Source organism: Clarias gariepinus, chromosome 25 (genome assembly GCF_024256425.1).
Source record: "Clarias gariepinus isolate MV-2021 ecotype Netherlands chromosome 25, CGAR_prim_01v2, whole genome shotgun sequence".
Classification (NCBI taxonomy): domain Eukaryota; kingdom Metazoa; phylum Chordata; class Actinopteri; order Siluriformes; family Clariidae; genus Clarias; species Clarias gariepinus.
The window spans coordinates 3,169,112-3,183,723 of record NC_071124.1 but is presented as its reverse complement, the minus strand read 5'-3'; the positions used below and the strand labels follow the sequence as shown (position 1 = coordinate 3,183,723).

The 14,612-nt window shown below is 36.5% G+C and overlaps 1 protein-coding gene across 6 annotated transcripts in view; it reads right to left on the bottom strand.

Annotated features, from left to right (window-relative positions):
* Window positions 1-452: 452 nt before the first annotated feature.
* gad3 (glutamate decarboxylase 3) overlaps window positions 453-14,612 on the bottom strand; it is a 36,313-nt gene continuing 22,153 nt past the window's right edge. For all 6 annotated transcript variants that reach the window (XM_053486451.1, XM_053486449.1, XM_053486453.1 and 3 more), the window contains 13 exons: window positions 12,903-13,145; window positions 12,700-12,790; window positions 12,013-12,125; window positions 11,781-11,896; window positions 9,857-9,936; window positions 9,717-9,771; window positions 9,466-9,582; window positions 9,305-9,369; window positions 6,687-6,765; window positions 6,459-6,608; window positions 3,953-4,060; window positions 1,914-2,003; window positions 453-1,271 (listed from right to left, as the gene is read on the bottom strand). In XM_053486451.1, the coding sequence (XP_053342426.1) occupies window positions 1,098-1,271; window positions 1,914-2,003; window positions 3,953-4,060; window positions 6,459-6,608; window positions 6,687-6,765; window positions 9,305-9,369; window positions 9,466-9,582; window positions 9,717-9,771; window positions 9,857-9,936; window positions 11,781-11,896; window positions 12,013-12,125; window positions 12,700-12,790; window positions 12,903-13,145 (1,481 nt within the window). In that variant the 3' untranslated portion in view covers window positions 453-1,097. The remainder of the gene's footprint in view (window positions 1,272-1,913; window positions 2,004-3,952; window positions 4,061-6,458; window positions 6,609-6,686; window positions 6,766-9,304; window positions 9,370-9,465; window positions 9,583-9,716; window positions 9,772-9,856; window positions 9,937-11,780; window positions 11,897-12,012; window positions 12,126-12,699; window positions 12,791-12,902; window positions 13,146-14,612) is intronic.

The following is a 14,612-nucleotide window of genomic DNA, read 5'->3' as shown; positions in this document are numbered from 1 at the left end:
AACTCACTAACACGCATTTCTGATTTGCAGTATCAGCAATGCAAGGACATACTGTATCTCTCATGACAGCTTTTTTTTAAACCCAAAACATCGTTATGTCATCTTCTAAGAAGTTTTTGATTAATTAGGTGAAAATAAAGTAAGTCTATTCTTTTTCAGCATCTTATTCTTACTTAATGTATTGAAAGACATTTATATTTTTAGCTTACCTATTAATAATTTAAACAAAGAGTTTCTGGTTGCTTTTAAACTTAACTTTAACTCACGGATAGATAATTAGCATCAGAATAAAAATAAATACTATTATTAAAAACACGACAAAACATTAAACTACCACAATTACAACCTGTTAGGAAGCACTAACGTTTTTGACATACGTTATAAGAAACAGAACCCTGAACTTTTAAGGGCTTAAAGAATATCGCAAAGACGTATACAAGAAAACTTATATATATATATAAGCTGTTAGCAAATCGGCTAATGAGGAGTTAGCACGTGAAATGTATGATGCTTCATATTCCACATCATGAAAGTGAACACAGGGAAGCTAAAGTCATGTGACCTTGAGCTATTTTGGGTTATTATATAACCAGCGAAGTATTTTCTTGGAAAACTGAGGCATCAATCTGAGCCTTCGAAACACGAAATGCATCGTGGGAGAATCATTGTGTAGCAAGTGTAGCATGTGCTCCAGCACTTAAGTCTTGTCTTATAGTGTCTAACATTTGCTAGTCATAAATTCCTAGCATATGGAAGTAAATTCAAATCACAATTTAGTAACAGAAATCGACACTACACAGCATTTTTGAGGTCACATAGAGGTCACCTCGGAACTATATGATGCGTACTGAAATGAAAAACATCAGATCCACAACTTAAATAAATTGTGTGCTGTTAATTATATCACGCCATCTCTTATTGAATACACTAATACACTAACATTCCCAGAAACTGAAGATGTAAAGTGACAAAAAAAAGTCGTGCAAATTAGATTAAGTCTCCGCACCGCACTACAGACGAAAACTTTGTAACTTTGTATTAAACCTATAGAATAATATAAATCTGTTCTAAGTCCATAAACTGGGACTCGCTCGCTCTTAAAGCTCGGCCCCGAGGGATGCGATCTCATCCAGCAGGAAGTCCACATCGTGCTTCTGCGTGGCCGGGTTGGAGAAGACGCAACGGAAGAAGTTGGGCTTATCTCCAAAAGGCTGGTACCCTATCATGGCCACGCCCTTTTCCATCAGCTTGGCTTTGATCTTTGCAGTGATCTGGAAAATAGACGGCATTTTGTGTCAACTTCTCGAACCCAAAATTCAAGTTGATTATTTTCCCAATAGATCATATCCTGTGAGCTTTTATAGCTCAGTAATTTGCTAACAGCTGAAATTTTTAGCTCATAATAAACAAATTAAAAGTTCTCACTCAAGCTGACACTAGAGACTCCTTTTATAAATATTACGTAAAGGAAAGCTTCACCAAATAAACAAGTTTTTCTTTATTAAATAACTTTAAATAAAATTTTATCAGACATTTATATGGAGTACTATAAATCCCTGTGAATGAGTTGTTACTATGGAAACGATAACATTTTAGAACCACTTCTCCAGTCGCTATTACAGACCATAAAAACCACTGACCAATCCCATTCAACGATTCAGCAAGGTAATAATAGATGTGGTAGATACATACACGTGTAAGGTTGCCAAACACTACGCAAAATGCCTACAATGCACTTCCCGTATTATTTATCAAGATAAATGAGATTGAGGTTGGTGTTAAATTGCGCTTGATAGCACGTCTGTGGGAACACTGAAGCTTTTTTCTGCAGGTGTCAGCTACCAACAGGTGTCAGGTTTTTTTTTTCACTTCCCATTATTTTGGGTAATAGGTTGAGTGATTTCCTATCTCACCTTATGCAGTTCTCTGTCTTTGTCAGGACCTTGGGACATGTTCCTCACTCGGTTCGGGACGTACCAGAAGCACACGTTACTGTGTTCAGGCTGAAGAGACAGTAGAGAAAGTAAAGAGTCTTTGCTAATGCACTCAAAACGAGATTCAGAACATCTCTATGGAATGTAAAAATACTTAAAAAAATTATAATAATAATAAAGATAATAATGAGAAAAGGAAAATGTCATGGACAAAGTACAGTGAAACTCAATTCAATTAAATCTGATTCTAAAGGCAAAAATCTGCAAGAGTAAAAGGAAAAAATAACCAGTGTAGGAGTTTCATATTTAACAATGCTTAAGTATTTAAGTGTAACAAGTCCATATTTCTAACTGGAAAAAAAAGAGTTGAGTTCAAGCTAAGGCACATCAGAAAGGAAAACAGAACATAACTAGCTAGCAACAAAGATAACAAGCTAATTTATTATATGGAGCTATCTAGCTATGTTAACGTAATAGTTCATTAATCCTATCTAGCTAGCTAAGTTAGAAACCTAATTTATAGAAACCTGGCTTGCTAATATAAGGAACGACATCATTAACAAAAAACAATTAACAAAACTTGCCCTGTTGACTAATTTAATGAGCGACTTTGTACGCTCAATTAGCTAGTTAACGTAATAGGTTACTTTGCAAAATATAGCTAGCTAAATTACCACACTGCTTTACAAAACTTAACTATATAACAAATATAATAAACTCATTAAAAAATCTCACCCAATTACACAATTAAACAATCTCATAAAGCCAATAAAAATTAGCTATTGTAAACAAACCCTTCCACTTCTATCTACCTATCTATCTAAAATATGAGAAAAATATGAGAATTTTAGGTAATGCAATTATTATAAGCTTACTTAATAATTTATTTATTTAACAAATAAAGACAATTACAGTATGTAACTAACTAAATAAGTAACTATGGTACTTTACTGAGCTAATTTTCTAAATGCAACTAAAAGCTAGCTAATTAATCAAACTAATAAAAAAAAAACTCAACGACCAAGCTAAGCTAAATACCTACATTTAAAATGCATTTTTTGTTTTGAGAATTTATAGTTCATTTTTTACTAACAAAAAATATACAAAGAGAAAAAAGAGAACTTTTTTTAATGTTTAACTTTGAAGGAGTAAAATTGCAGGATTAATTTAAAACTGTATCTTATTTGTTTCTTGTAAATTTACCCTTTAAATAAAAAAGAGTAAAAGTGTAAGCTTTGAGAAAGTGGAAATGATTCCAAACTCTACAGACACTAAATTAATTTCCTGAAAAACAAAACACAGACACGCAGATATTTTCAAGGAATGCAGGATTCTCTGCTTTGTATACACACACAACCTGAGCAATATCTTGTATTACATACAGTAGAGCTCTATAATCTGTTCTCCAGATGTAATATTTCTTTATACATAACACGATATTGCCAATAGAAAAGAGAAACACAAACCAGTAAGAAAGTGCATGAAGCGTTTTGGATTCATCAGAGTCCAAAAAGATTAACTTCCAATATCTGGACTGAAAGCATTTATCCTACTCTCACAACAAACCCTCGCACGTCTCATGTAAATAGGGCTCGTTGTAAACACAATATACTGGAACTAATTGTGATGAAAATCCTTGATCACTGACTCCTGACTGGTGGTGATAAGGTCTCCTTTGAGTCATGTGATTTACATGTTACTGAGACCAGATGGCTAATCAGGTGGTCTTCTGAACACAGTATGGGTCTCGATGGTCCACTCTCACTCCCAGCTGTAGCTGATTGACTTCTTATCACTACTGATAAGATTCACAGCTTGAATGGATTGTCTTTATGAAATTTGAGCCTCTATGAGATTTGAGCCGTTTGGAGGATAAGAATCAAACACAGTCTGGAGTGGAATTAGAGTCGGGGTCGTCTCTCGTTTCCTACACTGGCTACTTCTGGCTGTGATTGACAAGGGAAATGGAGTATGCCCCTCCCACCCATGGAGCACAAAGCTCGTCTTTGGTTACTTACTTTGCTCTGGAAGACGAGCTGAAAATCGTTTCTGCTCTTCAGCTTGTAGTAAAGATACTCGGCGTTCTCCAGGCAGTGGTTGATCTGTGATTCGAAACCTTCAGATCCCTGCAAAGCATTCAGACCTCCTTTAACACCAGGTTCTCCATCACCGCTAGACGTTTACACATTTATATTTATTTATTTATTTATATGTATATCTCTCTCTCCTAGACATGACGTGCTTTACCAACACGCCCATAAACCTTCCCTGTGTACTGAGTCAATATCAATCATCACTTGTTCTCTAATATTCCCGAGGTTTGTGTGTGTCTTTAAAACAAAGGAAGAATCTTCCCAAAGAACAGTGCGTGAAACATGACAGTCAGCACATTGGATAATCAAAAAAATATCACTCAAGGACAGAACACTTTGTGCGTAACACGAAGCAAGAGCACAGCTGCATTAGTCAGTCAGATTATATTTGTATTTTTTTTTTCTAGACTCAGAGATCAGCACAACTGTTGCATAAAAGCACTACAAGCATTAGAAATGTGCAATTTGTGCTCTAAATGATATGAATACATCATTTCAGTTTTAATTAACATGAATTTTTCAGCTTTGATTAACATGAATTGTCGATATAATATCAATATCGTGATAAATTATGGATGCAGATGATTCGATCTTACAGTTTCAGATAATACATGCATTTTTTTTCTGGTAAAAGTACCATCATATACAAGTGCCTCGCCAAAACAAAAAACAGGTCACAATTGCAGAAGGGTCAAATTATTGTGCCAAGAAAACATTTAAGGAGATTTGAAATGACTTGAACTGGGTTAAGAAGTCTTCAGCACATTATCAAAACCTGGAAGGACAAACGTGGTCGGGAAAAAAAAAAGATATGAATGGAGATCACTTAAACACACACACACTCACACACACACACATACACACACAATATGATGAGAACTCACAGGATTGGGACTAAACAGCTGTGTGTCCATAAGAAAACCACTTGTTAGTGAGACTCAGTTTGAAAGCAAAGGATCATAAAGACTGGACTTTGGAGTGATGGAGAAAGGTCATGTGACCTGATGAGTCCAGACTGAGCCTATTCCAGAGTGATGGGCGTGTCAGGGTGAGAAGGGAAGGACATGAAGCGATGCTCCCATCATGCATCACTGTACAAGCCTCTGGAGACAGTGTTATGATCTGGGGTTGATCAGTTACTCAGGTCGAGACTCAGTAACGTTATGGGGCAATTAAATAAAAAAAAATATTTTTGGACCAGGCTGTGTACAGTATGTTTAATATTTTATGATTGGTCTGAATTGTGGTAGTTTTGACCCGTATCACTACACTATTCCTGGTAGTTTGCGAACAAACCCAGGTATATACAGTGTCATAGAAATGTCTTTAAATATTAAATTAATCTAACCTGTGCTTAAACATTCTGACTCCTGGTTGTCTTGTGTCCCTTTTGGTCTCTTTGTTTTTTTCCCCTAAAATCTTTGCATCCCTTACATCTCTAGTTACTTTGCTTCCTGAGGCCATTTTAAAGTCAAATTTCTAGCATTTACTCAGATGATGACTTTCATCATGAACTGACTTTAATATCCACCTGACCTGACATGGGTAAACACAAACAAACAAAAAACAAACAAACAGTATGTTATCTGTTTTATGAATTTAATACTAGAATAAATCTGGCCTTAATACCCTGAACATATTAATTGCTCCTCATGTTGTTGTTTTATTTTTTTCCCCTCATTTTCTAACATCGGCCTTGGCTTGCTCATTAGCCGTAGAATTTCAATTTAAAATTTAGATCAGGAATTTAAACAGTTGCTTTGTGACAATGTTAAAAGTGCTTCACGAATTCAATTTAATTTAACTGAATTGAATATGTAAACACATTTATTTATATGTATATTGTACACACTTTAAGATGTAGACTGGTGTATTTGTGGAGGTTATGGTTTACCTAGTGTAATTTTCTATATATATATATATATATATATATATATATATATATATATATATATATATATATATTTTTTTTACTATACTACACATTTTATACAATTAGACTTAATTAAAGATGTTAAATAGATGTTGTTAGGATAAGCTCGACACCTGTTTTATGTTCTTCTTTTTTAATCTGTGGCTTCGGTCTTGAGTGATTTGCATACATTAGTTTAATAAATGTTATGCAAATAGGTAAAGTGGATTTGTTTTTTTGTCTGAACAGTAAATTCATGGTCTGTGGAGCATGACTGTAACTACCTATGAGGGAGGAAAATCATTCATCTGTTCAAATGTAAAGTCTGGAAAAGTTCACACTTTCTTCTTATCTTTTTCATTGAAAGTTCAAGTTTTTTTATTTAATGTGAATATGCAATAAAGTCTATCCATATTTAAAGGAAATAGTGTTTATTTATTTTACTATGAAATATCTGCTTGTTTGTTTTTTCCCCTCTAGTACATTTCCTTACAGAGGAAAGAGAACGTCTGGCCGTACCTTAGCCTTCCACATGAGCCAGAGCTTGAAGACATCGACGTGCCTCCCACACTGGATGGTCTTGTCCCCGGTGTCGTAGGACATGTCGTACTGCTTGTCGGACTGGAAGAGATACTCGGCGCACTGCTTATTGCACTCCTCCAACAGACCCTGAGATCAGCACACAGCTGGGTTAATCATCAGATCTGATGTGGGGTTCAGGTTTAAGATAACGGTAAGCTGACCGACCTTGTGGTGCACCAGGATGGCGGAGCACTGCAGCGGGGCTCCCATCATCTTGTGCGGATTCCAGGTGACGGAAGAAGCCCTGAGGACAGACCGAGAAGAATCGGATCAGTAAGAAAACAAGCAAAGGAAAGTTTATTTATTTATTTATTTATTTTTATCAAAGTTTTTTATTGGAAATATAAACAAGATACATACATACATTTTACACTATTATTATTATTATTTTTTTTTTTCTAGGGTTAAAAAACAGCCAGTCAGCAGAAAAAGAAAGAAGAGAGGGAAAAAAATTACACATAAAAAAAAAAAAAGAAAAAATCTGCATCAATATTTTCAAAGTGGCTCATAAATGGTTCCCTTTATGGAATAGCGAAAGCAAAGGAAAGTTTAATGTAGAGAAACATTATACTGCCTGATCGGTGAGAGATCTTATCATGCTGGACTGCCTTCATGATTCATTCGATAAAACAAACAAAAAAAAAAAGCAAAAGTTCATCAGCCCTTTTTGTATTACTTCACTTTGGTTAGTTTATCTATTCTAGTTTCTCAATTCTTTTCAAAAGCATTTAAAAGTGAAAAAAAAGCACGACTCAGTAAATAATGCCGTTCATCACACCCACGCCTGTATTTCCCGTAGGTCTTCTGAATCACCGATGATGACATGTTATGTATCCATGCATGTGGAAAAATAATCCAGGGACACCTGCTTTATTGTTAAGCGTTCAAGATTTTTGATTGACAGAAGCGTTCCCGCCCACGTCATGGTCCGGCGTCGGATTTTAAACATTTATAATCTTCATGTAGATATTAGGCACGAATATGAACTGTCTCAGAGGGACGTGGGGGAAAAAAGGAAACCAGGTCCTGTGCTTTAATTTTATGCCCCACTTCACCTGAATGATTCAGCTCTCCTTCTGATTCAGTCTGACATTTCACATCCGATAAAATATGGATAATGGTTGTCAAGAGAGAGATAGAGATCGAGAGAGGAAAAAGGAAACCTTGGGAACATTGGACTTCCATGGTTTCAGCAAGGTCGCATGAAGGTTTGCAGAAATTTGTATAGTTGTATAATCTATATTTTACATTTAAATCCCAGAGCTTGCTTTTAAATCATGTCCTATATGGAGAAGAGTGTCTAAAAGCTGGGTGGTAATTCAGTAGAAAGCCTTTTTATTCCTTCGTACTGTGAATCCAGACAAGAGCAAAATGTTCATTATCAGTAAAACGTAATTGATAGACTGAAATATTTAAAAAAACATAAAGACTGACGAGGACGAAATGGGACCAAGTGTTTATTTCCAAGAGTACTCGTGTTCTCGATTCATTTTACATGAACAGCGTGGGTCCATTTACATTAAGAGCGCAGCTTCATTTGCAATAAGGGTGGCACCTGTGCTCAAGATGGTTCACTATTTTGCAAAAGTCTTTACATGCGCTTGGACAAGCTTCCTCAAGTGCAACGAGTGCAAGCACTCAAAAACAGCATGGCAGAACCAAAGACCGTGTGAGAAAACGTCTCGTCCTTTCAACCATCAAGTCTGTAGCAGTTACGTAAATCATTTAGTTGAAGGCGGCTCATCGAGAAAGAAGGGAACGTTCAGACTTTTGAAGATCTGAATACAAAGTGTACAAAGTTGAGAATGAAAAAAGGTTAAAGAGAACTGGACTGAGGACTTTCCGTTTTTAAATATTTTTAATATTCCAATTGTTATGGCCCCAAACTCAAAACTTAATATTTCCAAAATTCTTAGATACACTACATTTTCGAACGTTTCGTGGACACCTGACCATCACACCCTAACTGAACCCTGAACTTCCTTCTTCTTTGTCTTTGGGCTGTTCCCTTTCAGGGGTCGCCACAGCGAATCATCTGCCTCCGTCTAACCCTATCCTCTGCATCCTCTTCTCTCACACCAACTAACTTCATGTCCTCTCTCACTGCATCCATGAATCTCCTCTTTGGTCTTCCTCTAGACCTCCTGCCTGGCAGTTCCAACCTCAGCATTCTTCTACCGATATATTCACAATCTTTCCTCTGAACATGTCCAAACCACCTCAATCTGGGCTCTCTGACTTTATCTCCAAAACATCTAACATGGGTTGTCCCTCTGATAAACTCATTCTTGATCCTATCCATCCTTGTCACTCCCAAGGAGAACCTCAACATCTTCAGCTCTGCTACCTCCAACTCTGCCTCCTGTCTTTTCTTCAGTGTCTCTAAGCCATAGAGCATCGCTGGTCTCTCCACTGTCCTGTACACCTTTCCTTTCATTCTCGCTGATACTCTTTTGTCACACACGTGACACTTTTCTCCACCCATTCCAACCTGCCTGTACCCGCCTCTTCACCTCCTTTTCACACTCTCCGTTGATAAATCAAATCATCATTTAAAAACTGCATTTTGTCTTCACTCGGGTTATCTTATCTGTGTAATATTAAAATTAGTTTGATGATCTGTATCGTTAAAGTGTGACAAATATGCCAAAAATATGTAAATTCTACATACCGACGTATTAAATACTCCATAACGTACTATAAAATATGATTTAAAGGACCTTCAGCCAAGGCCAAGGTTATTAATTAAAAGCGCATAACCCAAAGTAGTTAAACGCTCTTACTTCTCAATGCCCTGCAGTTTGATCTTGTGCTTCTTGGACAGCAGTAATCCGCCTCCCCAAGCTGCCTGCAAGAGAAGATTAAACATCAATGCTTAACATGTTCATTAGCCCGATCTTCAGCTCGTATGGAGAATAATGGAGATAAATGAAGAGGTAAATACATCAACGTGCATCCACAGGCCGTATTTTTTACAGATGTTTGCGATGTCCGTGAACGGATCGAAGGCTCCGTAGACGGTGGTTCCTGCCGTGGCGTTCACATAGAACGGAACCAGACCCTGCGGAGACAGATCGGGGTTCTTCAGCTAACTTTTCCTTTTGTGATTTTAACAACTTCTGTACATATCATGAGCACAATTTGCTTTTTTAGTTTAGTTTTTTAAAGGAATAACCTTTGATAGGTTTGACCCACCTTGGCCTTTGCTGCCAGGATGCTGGATTCCAACTCTGCTGGAATCATTTTGCCTCTTAACACAGACGAAAGCGGTGTGTCATTAGAATTTACAGTGTGCCAGAGATAATCACAGGCTTTAGACAGAGACCGGTTCTTACCTTTCATCACACTTCACGGCAAACGCGTTTTCTGTGCCGATCCCGAGAACTGCTGCAGACTTCTTGATCGAATAATGGCTCTAATGGGGGAAAAATGAAACAGGACAAACATAATAAGCATCTCCTCCAGTTACAGGTACCTGACCATTCGAACATGGACAACACAAGAGAACAGGACAGAACAATGTGGCAGAATTCAGTATTTTACCTTCATTGTGTAAGATAAAATTAATCAAAATAAAATTAAATAGCAGAGAACTTTAGAACTATAAGGAAAAAGCGAATCGAATGTTTAAAATGGAAGAAAAAAATAGAAATGGAATAGGGTAGGACAAAATGGAACGAGTATAACGAAAACAAAATAGAAATGCAACTGATTCTTTAAACATTAACTATAATATAATACTAGATGTGCCTGCGACTTCGTTTACGTGGAATTTAATTGCACACTCATAAGCACGTTTAAAAAAAATGTACAGTGCCATCAACTAATGATTTTTAAAGACTATTTTTTATATCTTCAATGTACAGACACATTACAGTTTTATTATATGTACAGATAATATAATATGATATGATATGATATGATATGATATGATATGATATGATATGATATAATATAATATAATTTTGCCATTATAATATAGTGTGGTATTAAGAAAGAAAAAAAAAAACAGAATAGAATAAAACTCAATAGAATAAAGCAAGAAAACAGAACAATATTAACAATATGCAATGGGACAAAGAAAGATCAAATAAACATGAATTTAATGTAACTATTATAACAGAACTGCATAGCAGAGAATAAATCATATTAAATAGAACTGGATTAATTCAAGAATTTATTAAAAATAATTAATTATGAAGAAAATGGGACAGAATATAAAGTGAAATAGAATGAAAACAATATAATTTACCAAAGTTAAACAATGGAATAGAGAACCCTGTAGGACAAATTAAAAAAGAAAAGGAGAGAACTGAAGCAAATAAAACTGATTAAAACACAACACAGCAGAACAGATCGGGATGGAGCGGGACAGAACAGAGCAACACAACCGCATAAAAGAGTGAATATGGTAGTAAATAATGATGTAGAATATCCATCGTTATGATTTACAGGATTTTATGGAGGTTATCGTGAGGCTGTTGGACAGGTGGACACTGCAGCAGTGATTATAAGACCGTGCCTGGAGCACTAATTTAATAAAATTCACTGGTGAAGAAGCAGCTCGGCCGCTCGGGGGAATTAACATTAGGTAAATATTCATTAATGCAGCCTTTATTAAGGCACGTCTATGTAAGTAATCTCGCATGTGGCTCAGCGTGGGAGTGATGGAGTGCGTGCACCCTGACCAAGTCAGAGCCAAAGCGAGAGAGTAAATGTCAGAGAAACAGAAGTGCATCCTCTAAGACAAATAACACAAATCTGACAATGCAAATGCAGCCGGTTTTGTGTGTATTTGCATAATAATAAAACTGTGTAGAATAGAATGGAATAAAATATGAAAGTAAAATAAGTAAAAAGCAATAAAATGGATTAAAACAGAACAACAAACTATGATAACATGCAGTACAAAAGTATGGAATTAGAATGAAAACTGGAAAAGAAAATAGATGGAAATGCAAATTTACAAAAGGCAAAAATAAAATAAAAATAATGTGGATTAGAATAAAAAAAATTGCTTATAATAAAGTTAAATACTGGGACGAAATAGAATACAAATAGAATATAATAGAATGAAATAGCATCGCATATAATAGAACAAAAAATAAAAGAAAAAATTGTGATACAGTTGTCTGTAGTAGCACTCAACTGAACCTAACAATGAATTACAATTCAATAAAATTGAATAAAAATAGAATAGAAAAATAAATAATATACACAGTATAGAGTTTAGAATAGAATAGAAATGTGTAGACTCACATGGATGGATGTGAACATTGCGAGACGAGGGACTGCCTGCATGCCTTCGGTCTTCACTTGAGGGAAGTAGTAATATCTGGCCAGCAGGACGCTGTAGAGGTTTGATATGGTGCCACCTGAGAAACAGCAAGAGAAAGAAATAACATTTTACAGTGCTATAAAATAACCTATCTGACATTGTAGCTTTTTTATATTTGATAAATTTGTCGGCAGAAATCTGTTTTGACGTTACCTGGGCAGAAGATTCCGTCTCCTTCATCTTCAGACCAACCGACGATGGACTGCATTTTCTTGAGAAGGACTTCCTCCATAAGGATAAAAACTGGAGCAACCTCAAAGGTGAAGCTGAAAACACACACAGTCGTATATATTTCAGACAAGATACCCAATGAAAAATTAACAGATGGTGGAACAATTTGGGATTCTTTAACATTTAAACGTTCTAAGACCACATGATCATGAGATCTATCTTGACAAGAGTCTATAGTGTTAGTATATTGCTAAGAAATATGCACTCCCAAGACTCTACATTTGCTATTCCGAGGCTTCCTATTGAATTATTTGCATTCCTACGATCCTTGTTTTTCAAGACTCAACAAGACCAAATACTCCAAAAATTCTAAACATTCTCCAAACTTTGTATGCCCAACACCCCATGTTCTCATCGCTCTCATATGATTCCTAATGTCACGGTTGTGGTAATGAGGTCACTGATAGTTCTGACTGATGTTTGCATATTGATTCCATCATTTACATTACATCTGACCAGTTTGAGTTAAAGGTATTGTTAACTATTATAACAGATTAATATTAAATAGGGCCGTAGACACTCCTTCATTACCAATATAATTATAATATATAGTATGAATATCATTAATTCTAACCCTGATATTCATTTTGAAAATTGCTGAAATCTTACATGTTTGTGTTGGCGGTTGACGTGAGCCATTCTCCTGCCAGGCCGATGATGTCCAGTCCACTCGAGAGCTGATTGAAGAATCTTGGGTGGCCTGCAGGTTAAAAACAATTAAAAGAAAGCTCAGGGCGGGAGCTCTGTATGAGTGTTCTGAGTGTGACGTAGTGATGATAGAAATGTGAAAGTGGAAATGCAGATGTGTTTACCTGTTTTAACGCCATATTTCAACGTGTTCCTGCAGTCAACAAGCAGCTGCTCGAGGTTGTCCGGTTGCTCTGGCAGCTCCAGGCTGAAGCCCTCCAATCCATCCTTTAACTGGTGCGGATGGTGGAAGTCCAGTACTTTGGAGCTGCGGTTCATAGACTTGCTGATGTATGCCAGCAAGATGTTCATCAGCTCCTTCAGGAAGTGTTTAGTCAGCTCCTCACCGTTCTCTGCTGGAAGGAGATCTAAGCGAAAGTGCAGATCATTTTCAATTAATTTCCATGTATTTGTGAAGGAATTATTCACCCCACATTTAGGAGCAAGATCAAGACCAAAGAGGAACGAAAAGAACTTGAAATTCACTGAACTACTAGCAAAAAGTCCCCATGGTCTGAATAATTGAAAAAGGTCACACGTCCGTGGTGAAGAAAAAGGTCACGCATGTCTATACTGAAGGTCTCCTGGTAGTAGGTTTTGTTGAGTGAACTTGTTCTGTACTCATGGGGACATTTCACTCTTCAGCCAGGGGGCTTTACTGGCTCTCGTGACGGCTGAAACACTCCCTGTTATTTAAACACTAATGGAAAAGACCTCATGATGGATGGGCACACACACACACACAGTATGTAGACACAAGAGACCGCCCCACTGTTCAACACACTCTCAAAATAGGTGCTTAATTATACCTTTGCTTGTCAGTATGGTGGTTTTGTCTATTGTGCATCTCTCTCTTTCATCTGGGGAAGTGAACCGAATGTACCTTTGATGTACATTTCCGACTCTATGACATGACATGACTTGACCAAAAGTCACCTTATGTATACAAATGGCTTCCGAGTACCACCTCAACGAGAGCACAGAACTGAGTATAATACTGTATGCAGGACTATATAACTGATGAAGTCTGTCAGAGACAAGACTCTCCGTGTTAAAAGAGGCGAGACCTTTGGGCTTGTCATTCATGGTTAAGAAAGAATTGGCCATTGTGGTTGTTAGTGATGATATTGGTAGTTCTAGTACAGGAGATCTAGCATTTAGCCTCTTATCCATAAAGCTTAGGGAGTATATGACTTCATAAAAAAGTAGGTGTGGCTTAGAGAATATTTTTGTTATTGGGCTTGTTGATAGTTTTTTTTTGGCCACTTGCATTGTGACATTCTTGGGAAATTAGAGACGTACACAAACATATACAGGGATGAAATGAAAACTAAGCCAGTTCTTAGGAGGTTTGCTACTGAACCGGCTCTGAACCGGCACTGGCACCTGGTTCACTTTGGTGGAAAAGGTGCATTTGTTTATCAGTCTTAGTGAGGTACAGTACTGTGCGAAAGTCTTACATGAATTATTATCTTTGGTAGTTGTTATAGATGATAATTTATGAAGTCTGCAATATTATGTACAAACCATTCCCTGTTATTTTAAAAATGAAAATAATAATATTTGCATACCTATAAAAAGAAAGCAGTATATTACACGAAAGACCAGTTTTTAGATAAAAAAAAAAAACAGAAATCAAAAAGAGGCTCCTGGGTTTTTGCAAGTGTGGCAAGAAGATCTCTGGCATGTTCTCGGCACGCAATAACATCTGTATTATACATAATACAGTGTTTAAGACTTTTGCACTGTACTGTAAGTGTAGATTACACAGTACTGTATGTGGCTGGAGTGTCAGAGAAACTAAAATGGATTTTTCGGAAACAAAAAGTTTCTTT